We start from the raw sequence: 11,561 nt of genomic DNA, 5'->3' as shown, positions 1-11,561 counted from the left end.
CAGTTGATCCAGAAGGCGGTGGCTGGAGGTGGCCGGGCCAACGACGAAGATGGGCCCATGGTTCCCCCGCTTACAGCTCGTATAGGCTACGACCGGCGCGACTCGGACAAGCTGTCGGACGAGCCGTCGGTGGTTCTGGCGCCCTCAAGCGACGTGCTGGTAGCTCCTTTGACCCCCGTTCCATCCCCGCTGAAAGGACGTCCATTCACTCCGTTGGCAGAATCGGCTGCGTCCACGTTCGAAGAAGACATGCCGTCTGGTCGCCTGGTACTGGAGGAAGCCCGATCGAAAGGGCACGTGTCAGCCTCGGTGTACTGGACGTACTTGGAGGCCATGGGGGGCTGGCCGGTGTTTCTGTACTGGTTGGTGGTGTTGGCACTGTGGCAAGGGCTCTCCGTCGCGGGGGACTTGTGGTTGAGTGCGTGGAGCAGCTCGGCGGCTACAACCAACCCGGACGAGTTCCAGGCCAACACCCCCTTCAACCTGACCATGTACGCATCGTTGGCCATGGTCGGTGCCCTCATGACCATCTTTCGGACGCTGTCCGTGTACGGCTCGGGGCTGCGCGCGTCCCGTCGGTTGTTTGAAACCATGACGCAAGCATTGCTGCGCGCGCCCATGTCATTCTTCGACACAACGCCCCTTGGCCGCATCCTGAATCGGTACTCGAACGACTTGAACACTGTCGACACGACCATTCCGTTTTGCCTGTCGGGGCTCCTCGGCGCCATCACAAATGCCGTTTTTGCGCTCGGGACCACGTTCTGGATGATCCAGTACCTGGGCCTCGTTGCGCTGCCGCTCCTGTACGCGTACGTGGCGATCGGGAGATATTATATTCAACCGGCGCGCGAAATGGAGCGCGTCAACAAAACCACCAAGTCGCCGCTTCTTACACTGATCTCGGAAGATATTGAAGGCGGCGTCGTGATTCGGGCCTTTGGCGCGAACCAAGTGCGCCGGTTCCAGCGCATGCACTGCACCAACGTCGACAAAAACAACGAAGCAACGTACGCCGCCCAAATCGTCACCCAATGGTTCTCGCTGCGCATGCAGCTCACGAGCGCCGTGATGCTGTTCCTCATTGCAACGTCCCTCGTCGTCATGCGCGAGCAACTCAACGCGGGCTTGATCGGCCTCGCCCTCAACTACACTTTCACCCTCCTCAGCTACTTTGAATGGTGTATCTCGGTCATCTCGCAGCTCGAGACGGCCATGGTCGGTCCCGAGCGCATGGCAGAATACACGAATGTGGCGCCGGAACCGCCCCGCGTGATTGCTGGCGCGGTTGCCAAAGACTGGCCGACGAAAGGCGACATCGCGTTCGACAAGATGGCATTCCGGTACAAGGACAACGACCCGCTCGTCCTCAAGGACGTGAGTGTGCACATCGAGTCGGGCGAAAAGGTCGGGATCGTCGGTCGCACGGGCGCCGGCAAGTCGAGCTTGACCATGGCCCTCTTCCGCATCAACGACCTGGCGGCCGGCAGCATCAAGATCGACGGCGTCGACATTGCGCGCGTCGGCGTCAAGACGCTGCGCAGCAGCATCGCCATCATCCCGCAGACCCCCGTGCTGTTCAAGGGGACGCTGCGCAACTACCTGGACCCGTTCGGCGAGTACTCGGACGCGAATCTGTGGGGGTGTTTGCAAAAGGTGCGTCTGGCGGACCGCATCGCGGGCGTCGACGGCAAGCTGGACAGTCCCGTGGAAGAGAACGGCGAGAACTTTAGCGTGGGCGAGCGGCAGATGCTGTGCATGGCGCGGGCGCTGCTGCGGCAGGCGCGCATCGTCGTCATGGACGAAGCCACGGCCGCCATCGACCATGAGACGGACCAGAACCTGCAGCGCGTGATCCGCACCGAGTTTGCGTCGTCGACGGTGCTCACGATCGCGCATCGTCTCGACACGGTCTTGGACGCGGACCGCATCCTCGTGTTTGACCAGGGGCGGTTGGTGCAGTGCGACTCGCCGGCCGCGTTGGTCGGGGCGGGCGCCGGCATCTTTTTTGAGTTGTGCCAAGAGGGCGGGTACTTGGACAAGGTCGCCCAGCACGTAGAGTAAATAGGACGGTAGTTGGAAGCGGTGGATCTTGAATTCCTTTTGGCTTTTCCTACCAGCGAGTTGTGTGCGATGTTGGAGCGTAAACTGCGAGGTCCATGAAAGCAAATGGGCTGGCCAGTGCAGGCAAGTTTGTGTGTTGCCCGGACTCGAGTTTGTTGTGTATCGCTACATGGGCGCCGCCTCCCGCGATCGGTGTCGTCGAGTCGAGTACTGTGGCGAGCTGGCACTGGTATCTCGCAGCTATGGCATGGTCTTGAGCGAGCGCATGTGGTCTCCATGGCCCAAGTACTGGCTTGGCCATCATTCAACGCGTGACATGCTCGACATTCGTGAAGCGCTGGCGGCGAGACATGCCTGCTTCAACATTCAAAAGCGAACTCTCGACACAGTTCCAACGTCGATATGGCGTCGCTGCCACTCGCTGTCGTGCCAGCGTCGTTCCTACGAATCCCAATCGTCGTCCCAGTCGGGACCGACCACGCCGCGCACTCCTCGGGCGCGCCAGAACGCACGGCCGTAGTTGCCCAGTATTTCTTCGCCTCGTGCAATCGGGACGTTGAGCGTCCACACGCCGACGTGAACGGCTCCGTCGCAATCGCGGTACGTGTCAAAGGCTACGTTCGGTCGAGAGCCGATGTTGCAATAGTCGTTGATAAATCGCGCTTCGTTCCCGGCAAACGTGGCGTCGACAGAGTACGGCCCATAGTACGTCACTGCGTAGTCCGAGTCTGGAAACGTTGTTTGGAGATGGATCTGGCCCATGTAGTTGAGCACGAGTGTGTGGGGTGGAATCGGCGCTGCTGCAAACAGCCCGTAGCTGTTTGCGACCGGGTGCGACGGATCCGTGATGAGGGCAATCGAGACTGGAAACACCGGGGATGGAGTTGTTACGTGCGGCATGCCGATGTCTTCTCCTGCAGGTGGTTCCACGTCACAATGGAGCTCATTTGCTGCCAAGTACGCGACGCCGTCTGGCCATTGCGCAGGTGGTGGTGCCATGTTGTTGCAATTGATTGAATTTCATTCGTTAAAAATATGACCATTGTTTGTCATTCCACCAATCATCAAGCAATAAACACAAACTCTCGCATTGGATTGGGTACATGGATCACCTGACGGCGCAGCGGCTGCCAACTCCATAGCCCAACTTGCCGAGTATGTGGCTTGCACTGGGCAAAGGACGCGAATGCCTCGTCGAGCAGACCACATTGAGGCCCACGGACTGGATCACCAGAGCACCGGTCGGCAACGCATTCACGGCCACAGCGTGTCGGCGGCGCGACATGATGACTGAAACCTGCGAATGGATCCGGCATGAAGCAGCGAAACCTTCGGTGGTCCGATGAGATCCATATTCTGAACTTCTCACGTCGTCTCCAATACACTCCAGTTTTCTCTATCTGTGCGAGGGCATACATGCATGCTCGTGCTCGGGCGTGGGCTGCAGTTGCATGCCCCCTGCACAGGAACTATACCCCATGGCAATCGTGGCAAAAGGGTAGCATAATTTGAGATATCATCGGACATTGTCGACGCTATTCCATGTCGTGGTCTTCCGCATCGTCAGCGTCCCCGACAGGCTCGATTTGCTTGATCGATTCTATCAGCGACTGCACCGTGTCGAGTTGCTGGTGAAGCTGAAATTCGTCGCCCAGGTCTTTCTGCAGCTTGGTCAGCATCTACAAGATCCAGCAAAACCCCATGAGACGACGGCGCTCCCAACGACCGTCAGAGGACACGTACCGCTTCGCAGCGCTCGAGGAATTCGAGCGCTGTGTCGTAGTCTTCCAATGCGTTGTAGCACGATCCGACCAAGAACCACAACTCGGCGTTCTCGTCGTCCTCCTGCATGACCCCTTCCAGCACGTACGCCGCTTGCTCGTACTTCTCCACCTCGACGAGCAACTTTCCCGTCACAATGCGAAATTCCAGCGACGGCATCGTGTGCTCGTCTACGACAACGCCGTGTCACCTTCGCCAAACAAATATGGTCGTACCGCACGCGTTCAGCCGCTTGACGGTCTCGTCCAAATACTCGATGGCTTCCTCCTTTCGTTGTTGCACGAGGCGAAAGTTCGCCATCGCCTGCGTCGCGTCCGGCAGCCCCAAGTCGTACTTTAGCGCTTCTTGGAGGTAGTGTTCGCACTTGGCTTCAGCGTCGTCCGCGTCACTACGCCAGGAAGAACGCTCCTTTAGCTCCATGCCAACATCCGACGACAGCAACGCCGAGTGCAAAATTGGCGTTGCCAACCAAACGTACCACAGGTCCGACATGTATAGCTCGGTCAAGCTGCAGTACGCGTCGCAGATCTGCTTCTTCAATAACTTAGATTCGTCCAGCTAGGGAGTTGACGTGGTCCATGAGTTGCGTGGCACGGTGCAGAGCAACTTACATGGGCAGGCACGTTGGCCAACAACTCGGTCATGATGGCAATGCCTTGTAAAGCAAACTTTTCGCTCTCCTCGCCTTGCACGAGCTGGGCCGCGTACAAGTATTTGCCGGGGTTGTGCTTGGGTGCCACCTGGATGCTCTTGAGGAATGCGTCGAGTGCGGTTTGGGGGTCGCCGATTTCGGTGGCAAGCTCGCCAATGGCATCGTAAATTTCCGAGTTGTTCGGTTCGAGCGCAGACGCCTTCTGGAAAAACTTGATGGCGAGCTCGGGCTGCAGTTGATCCACGAGTGTCTCTGCCCGCTCCAGCAACTGCGCCGCCGACGCGACCGGCTTGGCCGCCTTGCCTTTCTTGACCATTTTCGTGTCTTGGTGGTGGCACAGAAATGGACCAATCACAGAACTTGACCTGTGGACCAATCGCAACGACACTTTATCTTTCTATATCGAATGCTGGAGGTTTGGGGCAATGACCGTGTGGCATCTTGCGAGAGCGACACGGGTGAAATTATGAATAGCAAGCAACGTCGTCCACACCAATACTTCTTAACGCAGCCGAGGCGCGTGGCCTCAGCACGCTCGCTTTCGTGTCGCCTCCAACGCGCCAAGTAGCATGCTTCCCAATATGTTGCAAGCCACTGGATATGACCCAGGGGTTTGCCCCATAGGATTGAGCCAATCATATGACTCGAATGCCATTTGTTCTGGCCAATCAAGATCTATTTTTTTTTCTACAAGATCTGCAGCATGACAAGGTGGAGCGTCGCGGCGGTGGGAGCGGCGGCGATGATCGCGTACAGCAACACGACGTTCTCCCATTTTGCATGGGACGACCGAGGTGCGATCCTTACGAACATGGATGTGCGTACGGATGTCACGCCCATACAGAGCATCCTATACCATGATTTCTGGGGCATGAACTTGACTTCTCCTCACAGTCACAAGAGCTTTCGACCAGTCACAGTGGCGTCATTTCGACTGAACTATGCCATCCATGGTCTACATCCTCACGGATACCACCTCGTGAACGTCCTCTTGCACGGGGTGGTATCCATGCTGGTGGTGCGAACAGGCCAAGCCTTGTGCGTCGACAACAGTGAGACCATGGCGCCACTATTTGGCGGATTACTGTTTGCCGTGCATCCCATACACTGCGATTCCGTCGCAAGTGTCGTCGGGCGCTCAGATATTCTGTGCGCCGTATTCTCACTTCTCGCACTGCTTTCGTACCACCAAGGACTGCTCTGCCGCCACCAATCGAAACGTCGTCAACATACGTGGACACTATTCGCTGTGGCGTCGATCTGCTTGGGTGCGTCGTGTGGCGTTTGCATTCATTCCCTTTTGTTAACGTCACTACTTACTATCTGTAGCAACCTTGGCCAAAGAATCTGGGTTTGCGATGTTTGCCGTTCTCGTGGCGATGGAATACACAAAGCACTGCGGTGTCGGCGCACTCCGTCGGAGCGGTGGCGTGATGGCAGCTGGCGCAGCGTTCTTTGCATGGCGCGTGTGGATGAACGGTCCTTCTATGATGTACCAATGGAGCATCTACGAAAACGAGTTTGCACACTTGCCGTCGACGACGGCCAAGGCACTTTCGTACGCGCACGTCCACTCGCTATACCTGTGGAAGCTATTTTGGCCACGGCACCTATGCTACGACTACGGCTGGAAGACCATCGATGCTGTCACGAGCGTGAACGACGTTCGCAACTTCGGGTCGGCCGTGGCGTATGTTTGCGTCCTCACTTGTGTCATCGTGAGCGCGGCACATCGACAGACGTCGCCCGTGTTTGTCATGCTCGCGCTGGGAATCTGCCCGTTTGTTCCAGCATCCCACGTCTTGTTCCCCGTCGGGACGATCGTTGCCGAGCGATTGTTGTACTTGCCAAGCGTGGGATTTTGTCTTGTTGTGGGGTGGGTAGTCGACATTGCAATGCAGGCCGCGAATCCGGCGGCGAAAGTGCACGTGCTCTCGTTGGTGGGCTTGGTTTTGATCGCGGCTACGATGCGCACCGCGACGAGAAATCTCGATTGGTATGACGAAGCCACGCTATTTCAGAGCGCGTTGCATGTCGCGCCGACCAGCGTCAAGGTCTTGTCAAACCTTGGCAAAGTCACCTTGCCAAAGAACGCGACATTGGCCGCGTTGTACCTCGAACATGCCGTCACTCTCATGCCCACGTACGCGCTGGCCCATCTCAACCTCGCAGCATGCTATTCAGCGCTGAAGCAGCCGCTGCACGCGATGCACCACTTGGTGCATTCGATCGAGCTTGTTCCCAACGTCAAGGTACACTTGCTGGACACTTCCAATGTGCATCATGGACGGACCGGCGTCCTAGGCACACATATCACTTGGGCAACACTTGGTCGAGTTTTGGGAATCCCACGTCGGTGTGGGCGACTCGACGCTGAACACAGCAGCCCGCCTCATCCGCCATGCCATCGACCAAGGGGCGGCATGTCCTTCCGCGTTCTACGGTCACGCCAAAGTGGCGTTTGCGCATGGCAACATAGACGACACTCTTCGGTAATTGTACTCGTTCGTGGACAAGGTCAACGTCGACGTTGTTGCGGTGCATTGTATAGGTCTTTAGCCAAGACAAAGCAAGCGAATGCGCACGTCGCGGCGCGAGGGTACGACTTGAACGAAGCCGTTGATCCATGTTTGGTTGATACGTTGACGGGCCTGGCGTGGGAGCGATCCAACTTGACGGCCGCTGTGTTGTTTTACATATCCTTTTTGACACGTTGTATGTCAACGATCTCCAAACGTATCCACGACGGTGTCCTTGACAGACTGCACGGCCGTGTCATGCGCTTGCCGACGTTCCTAGACTGCGTTTCCGTCGTGAACAATGCCGCCGCGAGTTTGCATCGCTACGGCCGGACTGTGGACGCTGTGGCTCTGCTCGAGGCTGCCACCGTCCGCCACCCGCTTCATGCCGTGTTGTGGTCCAATGCTGGGTACATGGCGGAATCTCTTGGACGCCATGATGACTCTTTGATGTTCTTTGAGACTGCGCTGCAACTACAGCCAGATTCGCCGCACGTTCGAACCAAAGTGGAGTTAATTAAAGCGAGGCGGCACCAGCTACTCGTCAAAAAACACTGACATATATGGTCTACATTTGCTCTTTAAAATCTGTTTAAATACTCCTTGGAACACAACGACTAGAGCTCCATGACAAAGATGTCATCGTCGTCGTGGTCGTCCAACTGGCATGCACCCACGGAGCGAGGCGACGGCGTCGAGGGCGATGGTGTCATGTCCTGCGCTGCCAAGGCTTCCTCAAAAGACAGTGTTCGTCGGTGGCCAAAGTGAATCGCGATCGGCTGGCTCGTTGCCGTGCCATAGTCGCGACGCCAGTGGAGACTTATCGCCACGTCGTGTGGGCTGGTGTTTAGGACTGTGCAGCGCTTCTCCATGGTTTGTTTGACCAGTGCCTTGAAGCTCTCTTCGAAGTCGATGCTGTTGTTTCGCGCCGATCGAAAGTGCGGCGTCGTGATGGAGGACGAGTACGTCATGTTGCAGATCGAGAGCTGTGGCGGTGTCGAGGCCGATTGAGTTGTGGCGCTGTCGTCGTTCGAGGTCCCGCCGCCGGAGCACATGTGACAGAGCAGTTTCAGCGTTCTGATTGGCTGCTTTCCCGAGGCGTCGTTACATGGCGAAATGAAACAATTTTGATTGGACAGAAATGGGCCAATCGACTTGCGAGAACTACTCCATGCACCTTTCAAACATCGCGCAGACTCGGTCCCCCACTCGTCGGCTCTGTTCCAGAGAAATGTCTTGTGCTGGCCTTGAATCGCCGTGGAGACGATGAAAGTGAAAGAGGCAAGGATGGCCGGATGCCGACATTGAGCTCGTGATTGTGGTCGTTGAGACAGGATTGGCGCAGAGTGACATCTTCGCAGCAATATTTTAAAAACGAACGGATGCCACTCTCATGGACAAATTACGGGTGTGCCCGTGTCGGAATCGTACGATGTACTCATGGGCTGATTGGAATTCTCCAGGCTGTTTGCCCATTAGATGGTCCGGGTGACGTCGGGGTGTGCCTGACCAACGCCACCACCAGAGCAGGCTACATCAACGGCGTGGCTGACTGAAAAAAAGTCATGATTTTCCAAACATCGGAGATTTCTATGAAATACGTGGGTTTGATTGGTTGGTTTCGGAACTTTCGAGATGTATCGAATCTGGGGGATTTCCATGGGGCAAACTGTTTGTCCCAATGGAATGTGCACCAAACTGAGTCATGGCAAACCCGTCAGGAAAGGCGGCGGCAGGCGCGTCGCTGCTGGACGCCTTGTCCCCGCAATTGATGTCCATGGTTGAAACTTCCTTGGGGTACTCCTTGACAGCATCTCCATCGGTCAAAGCAGACAGGATCGCGAGATCGAAAAGTTCCCCATCAGGACCACCACAATCCGTCCCACCTCCACAAATGACTCCGACCGACACCAGGACGGTGCTTCCGCCAAGCCCGACCGACAACTTCACCCACAACGTGGAATTATTCGGTCCATCAGAGGTATTCCTTCTTCGACAGCCAGATAGTCCCGGCTTCATTGTCCGAGAGAACTTTTTGGGCGCGGCACAAGCCACCAGAGTACTCGATGCATGCCGTGCCCTGAGAGAGTCCATGCCGATGCGACCTGCCCAAGTGGCGGTTGGCAAAATGAATCAAGTGACTGCACTGGTGACGGATGCTCGTGGCGATCACCTTCTGTGGCTGCCGCATGATGACAAGGATGTCCCTCCACCGGTGCAGCATCTCTTGGTTCAACTTGGACGACTTGCACACGGTACGACACACGCCGTGGGAAACAACTCCATGGACGTGAGAGCGCTCTAGGCTTGGCAAAGGCCGCGCCAGAGTTAGCCCTTCGCAACGCGAAGTCGACGCAGTTGGCGATCTTTGTATGTAGCTCATCCGACGTCACTCCCCACATGACAGCGTGCTGTGCCAGCCAGGGAACAACACGCGTTTCGTCCAGCACGTCGATACGTATGGCAGCAAGAAGGACCAGCTGAGTCGGCGCATCACATGCTTGTACTACTTGAACGCTGACTGGCAGCCGTCGCATGGCGGGGCGTTGCGAGTCCACTTGAAAGATGGATCGCACGAGGATATTCCTCCGTTGCTGGACTCGCTCGTGGTCTTTCGAAGCGCCGACGTGATGCACGAAGTCTTGCCGACCACAGTCGACCGCTTGGCGTTGACGACGTGGTTTTATGGAGGCCCGACTCCATCGGACGTGCCCACCACTGCCGCAACGATCCCAAAATCGCTTGGGAAACCAAACACAGCAACTTTTGAAACGATCGAAGCCTCGCCAGCAACGTTGAATCGTTCACACACGCCCGACGCTTCATTGCCCCCGCCTGGGTTGTGTGGTGGTGGCATGGCCCTTCCACCCCCCGCCATTCCCGACTTGATATCGACAATCTTTGTCTCCATTCCTAGTTACTGCGACTCCGAGTGCCAACCCACGGTGGCCCATCTCTTTGCGACCGCCACCGCTCCGTCAAGGGTGTTTGCTGGACTCTGTCTCCAGCATGACGAAGGCGATCCAGCGCAAGCCATTGCATTTGCTGCTGCATATGGCGACCAAGTTCGCGTGAAGCGGATGCATCCGGCCGACGCGACCGGGCCGTGCCTTGCTCGATGGGAGACACAGCAGCTGTGGCGCGGCGAACCATATTACTTGCAAATCGATAGCCACATGCGGTATGCACAACACGCTGTGGCTTTTGTCCATGCGTCTTGAATCTCTTGTGAATCAGGTTTCGCCAGGGCTGGGACGTGTTTTTGATTCACGAACTGAGTCAATGCAGCAGTCCCCGGGCAATTCTGACCACGTATCCACTCGGCTACAATCTACCAAATCAGGTCGGTGCCCGCATGACGGTTGAATGCCCTGAAGCTTTGGGCTGGTCAACGTATGGGTTCTGCGCATGAGGTGACGGACTCTGGTCTAGATTACACGCGATATTCGACCGACGCTACTGTGTGCGTCGCATTTCGATTCGAACGGTCTCGTTCGGCAATGTAGCAAAGTCCTCAAGACGTCTCCATCCAAGTACGTCGTTTGCAATCGCCTGGCCGTGCGCACATGGAGCTGTAGGCCGATCCCATCCATGTTTTGGGCGGCAGGGTTCGCCTTTTCGCGCGCGACTGTTCTCCAAGAGGTGAAGGCTGCTGCTGGTTTGCATCGTCATCATTCAAGGATGGATACGCGCTCCTAGGTGATGTACGATCCATCTCTGACGCATCTGTTCTTTGGCGAAGAGAACGTCATGGCGGCGCGACTGTGGACCCATGGCTACGACTTCTTTGCCCCGACTGAGGCAGTCGTGTACCATTTGTGGTCCCGTAGCCACCGACCAACGTTTCGGGACCACCAGCGAAATGGAACAGAAGCGCAGCAAAGGTCGATCCAGCGAGTGTTGAAGATGCTAAAAGAAGGCGACGAGGGTCCATGTGGTCTTGGACGAGTGCGCACGATCGAAGCTTTCGTGGCAGCGCAAGGCGTGCACTACTCGACGAAAGAGATTGCGTGGGCCAGCTTGTGGAGCAACCGCGACCCCATCGAGTTTGACCTGGCAGCAACTCCTGAATCGTGACGCATTGGGCAGTCACCATCACTCAGTAGCACAGCACTCACAGTGGACGTTGAACAACCTGCCATGCCTACGTTGAATAACACTTGATCGCTACGCCATGGGTCGTGCGCTGGTCCCAATAGAGCATTGTCCCTCACGCGGGTCGCCTTTGCCAGTAGTTAACCTCACCCGGACGCACTTTCGACGCACGTGCCGTTGATCGACAACATCATGCTGCGGGTCAAGCAGCCCATCGGCGACAGCATCAGCACAGTGGTAGTCTTACATCCGTCGCGAAACGTGTGATGGATACATATGCCGTGTATCCATCGAGAGATGGGGCAGACGCAGTGTCATAGAGTCAAGGTTAGCTGCTTGTTGCCATTCCACTTGCCAAGGGTCCGCCGCCGGCGCAAAGTCCCCGCCCGATAAAAGATCGCAACTGTTGGTAATCGTGGATTTTGATTGGCCTATAATCCACCAAATCC

General features: G+C 56.6%; 6 protein-coding genes across 9 annotated transcripts in view; 3 read left to right on the top strand and 3 right to left on the bottom strand.

Annotated features, from left to right (window-relative positions):
- H310_00779 (hypothetical protein) overlaps positions 1–2,188 on the top strand; it is a 4,365-nt gene extending 2,177 nt beyond the window's left edge. The window contains exon 2 of the mRNA XM_008863676.1: positions 86–2,188. Within this exon, the coding sequence (XP_008861898.1) occupies positions 86–2,064 (1,979 nt within the window). The 3' untranslated portion in view covers positions 2,065–2,188. The remainder of the gene's footprint in view (positions 1–85) is intronic.
- A 213-nt stretch (positions 2,189–2,401) lies between these two features.
- Positions 2,402–3,067, bottom strand: H310_00778 (hypothetical protein). Its single transcript, XM_008863675.1, has one exon. The coding sequence runs from the start codon at positions 3,061–3,063 to the stop codon at positions 2,506–2,508; it is 558 nt and encodes a 185-aa protein (XP_008861897.1). The 5' UTR covers positions 3,064–3,067; the 3' UTR covers positions 2,402–2,505.
- Positions 3,068–3,497: 430 nt separating this feature from the next.
- Positions 3,498–4,840, bottom strand: H310_00777 (hypothetical protein). Its single transcript, XM_008863674.1, has 5 exons — positions 4,458–4,840; positions 4,325–4,404; positions 4,062–4,234; positions 3,808–4,016; positions 3,498–3,743 (listed from the first exon to the last, which is right to left on the bottom strand). Exons 1-5 carry the CDS (start codon positions 4,812–4,814, stop codon positions 3,600–3,602), a joined length of 963 nt encoding a protein of 320 aa, XP_008861896.1. The 5' UTR covers positions 4,815–4,840; the 3' UTR covers positions 3,498–3,599.
- A 361-nt stretch (positions 4,841–5,201) lies between these two features.
- H310_00776 (hypothetical protein) lies at positions 5,202–7,594 on the top strand (the record flags this gene model as incomplete). 3 transcript variants are annotated; one of them, XM_008863672.1, is made up of 5 exons in its annotated part: positions 5,202–5,766; positions 5,828–6,750; positions 6,803–6,990; positions 7,050–7,194; positions 7,267–7,594. In XM_008863672.1, 5 exons carry the CDS (start codon positions 5,202–5,204, stop codon positions 7,573–7,575), a joined length of 2,130 nt encoding a protein of 709 aa, XP_008861894.1. In that variant the 3' UTR covers positions 7,576–7,594. The 3 variants fall into 3 exon arrangements, with proteins under 3 accessions (XP_008861894.1, XP_008861893.1, XP_008861895.1); XM_008863671.1 differs by having other exon boundaries at positions 7,050–7,594; XM_008863673.1 differs by having other exon boundaries at positions 6,803–7,194.
- H310_00775 (hypothetical protein) lies at positions 7,541–8,084 on the bottom strand. The gene has a single exon (XM_008863670.1). It carries the CDS (start codon positions 8,070–8,072, stop codon positions 7,635–7,637), a length of 438 nt encoding a protein of 145 aa, XP_008861892.1. The 5' UTR covers positions 8,073–8,084; the 3' UTR covers positions 7,541–7,634.
- A 633-nt stretch (positions 8,085–8,717) lies between these two features.
- H310_00774 lies at positions 8,718–11,227 on the top strand. 2 transcript variants are annotated; one of them, XM_008863669.1, is made up of 7 exons: positions 8,718–9,272; positions 9,323–9,387; positions 9,442–10,198; positions 10,255–10,360; positions 10,450–10,550; positions 10,596–10,659; positions 10,717–11,227. In XM_008863669.1, the coding sequence occupies exons 3-7, from the start codon at positions 9,648–9,650 to the stop codon at positions 11,092–11,094; spliced, it is 1,200 nt and encodes a 399-aa protein (XP_008861891.1). In that variant the 5' UTR covers positions 8,718–9,272; positions 9,323–9,387; positions 9,442–9,647; the 3' UTR covers positions 11,095–11,227. The 2 variants fall into 2 exon arrangements, with proteins under 2 accessions (XP_008861891.1, XP_008861890.1); XM_008863668.1 differs by having other exon boundaries at positions 9,438–10,198; positions 10,717–11,221.
- Positions 11,228–11,561: the final 334 nt, after the last annotated feature.

The sequence above is a fragment of the Aphanomyces invadans genome (genome assembly GCF_000520115.1).
Source record: "Aphanomyces invadans strain NJM9701 unplaced genomic scaffold supercont1.1, whole genome shotgun sequence".
NCBI classification, from domain to species: domain Eukaryota; phylum Oomycota; class Saprolegniomycetes; order Saprolegniales; family Verrucalvaceae; genus Aphanomyces; species Aphanomyces invadans.
This window is presented reverse-complemented; position numbering and strand designations above follow the sequence as displayed.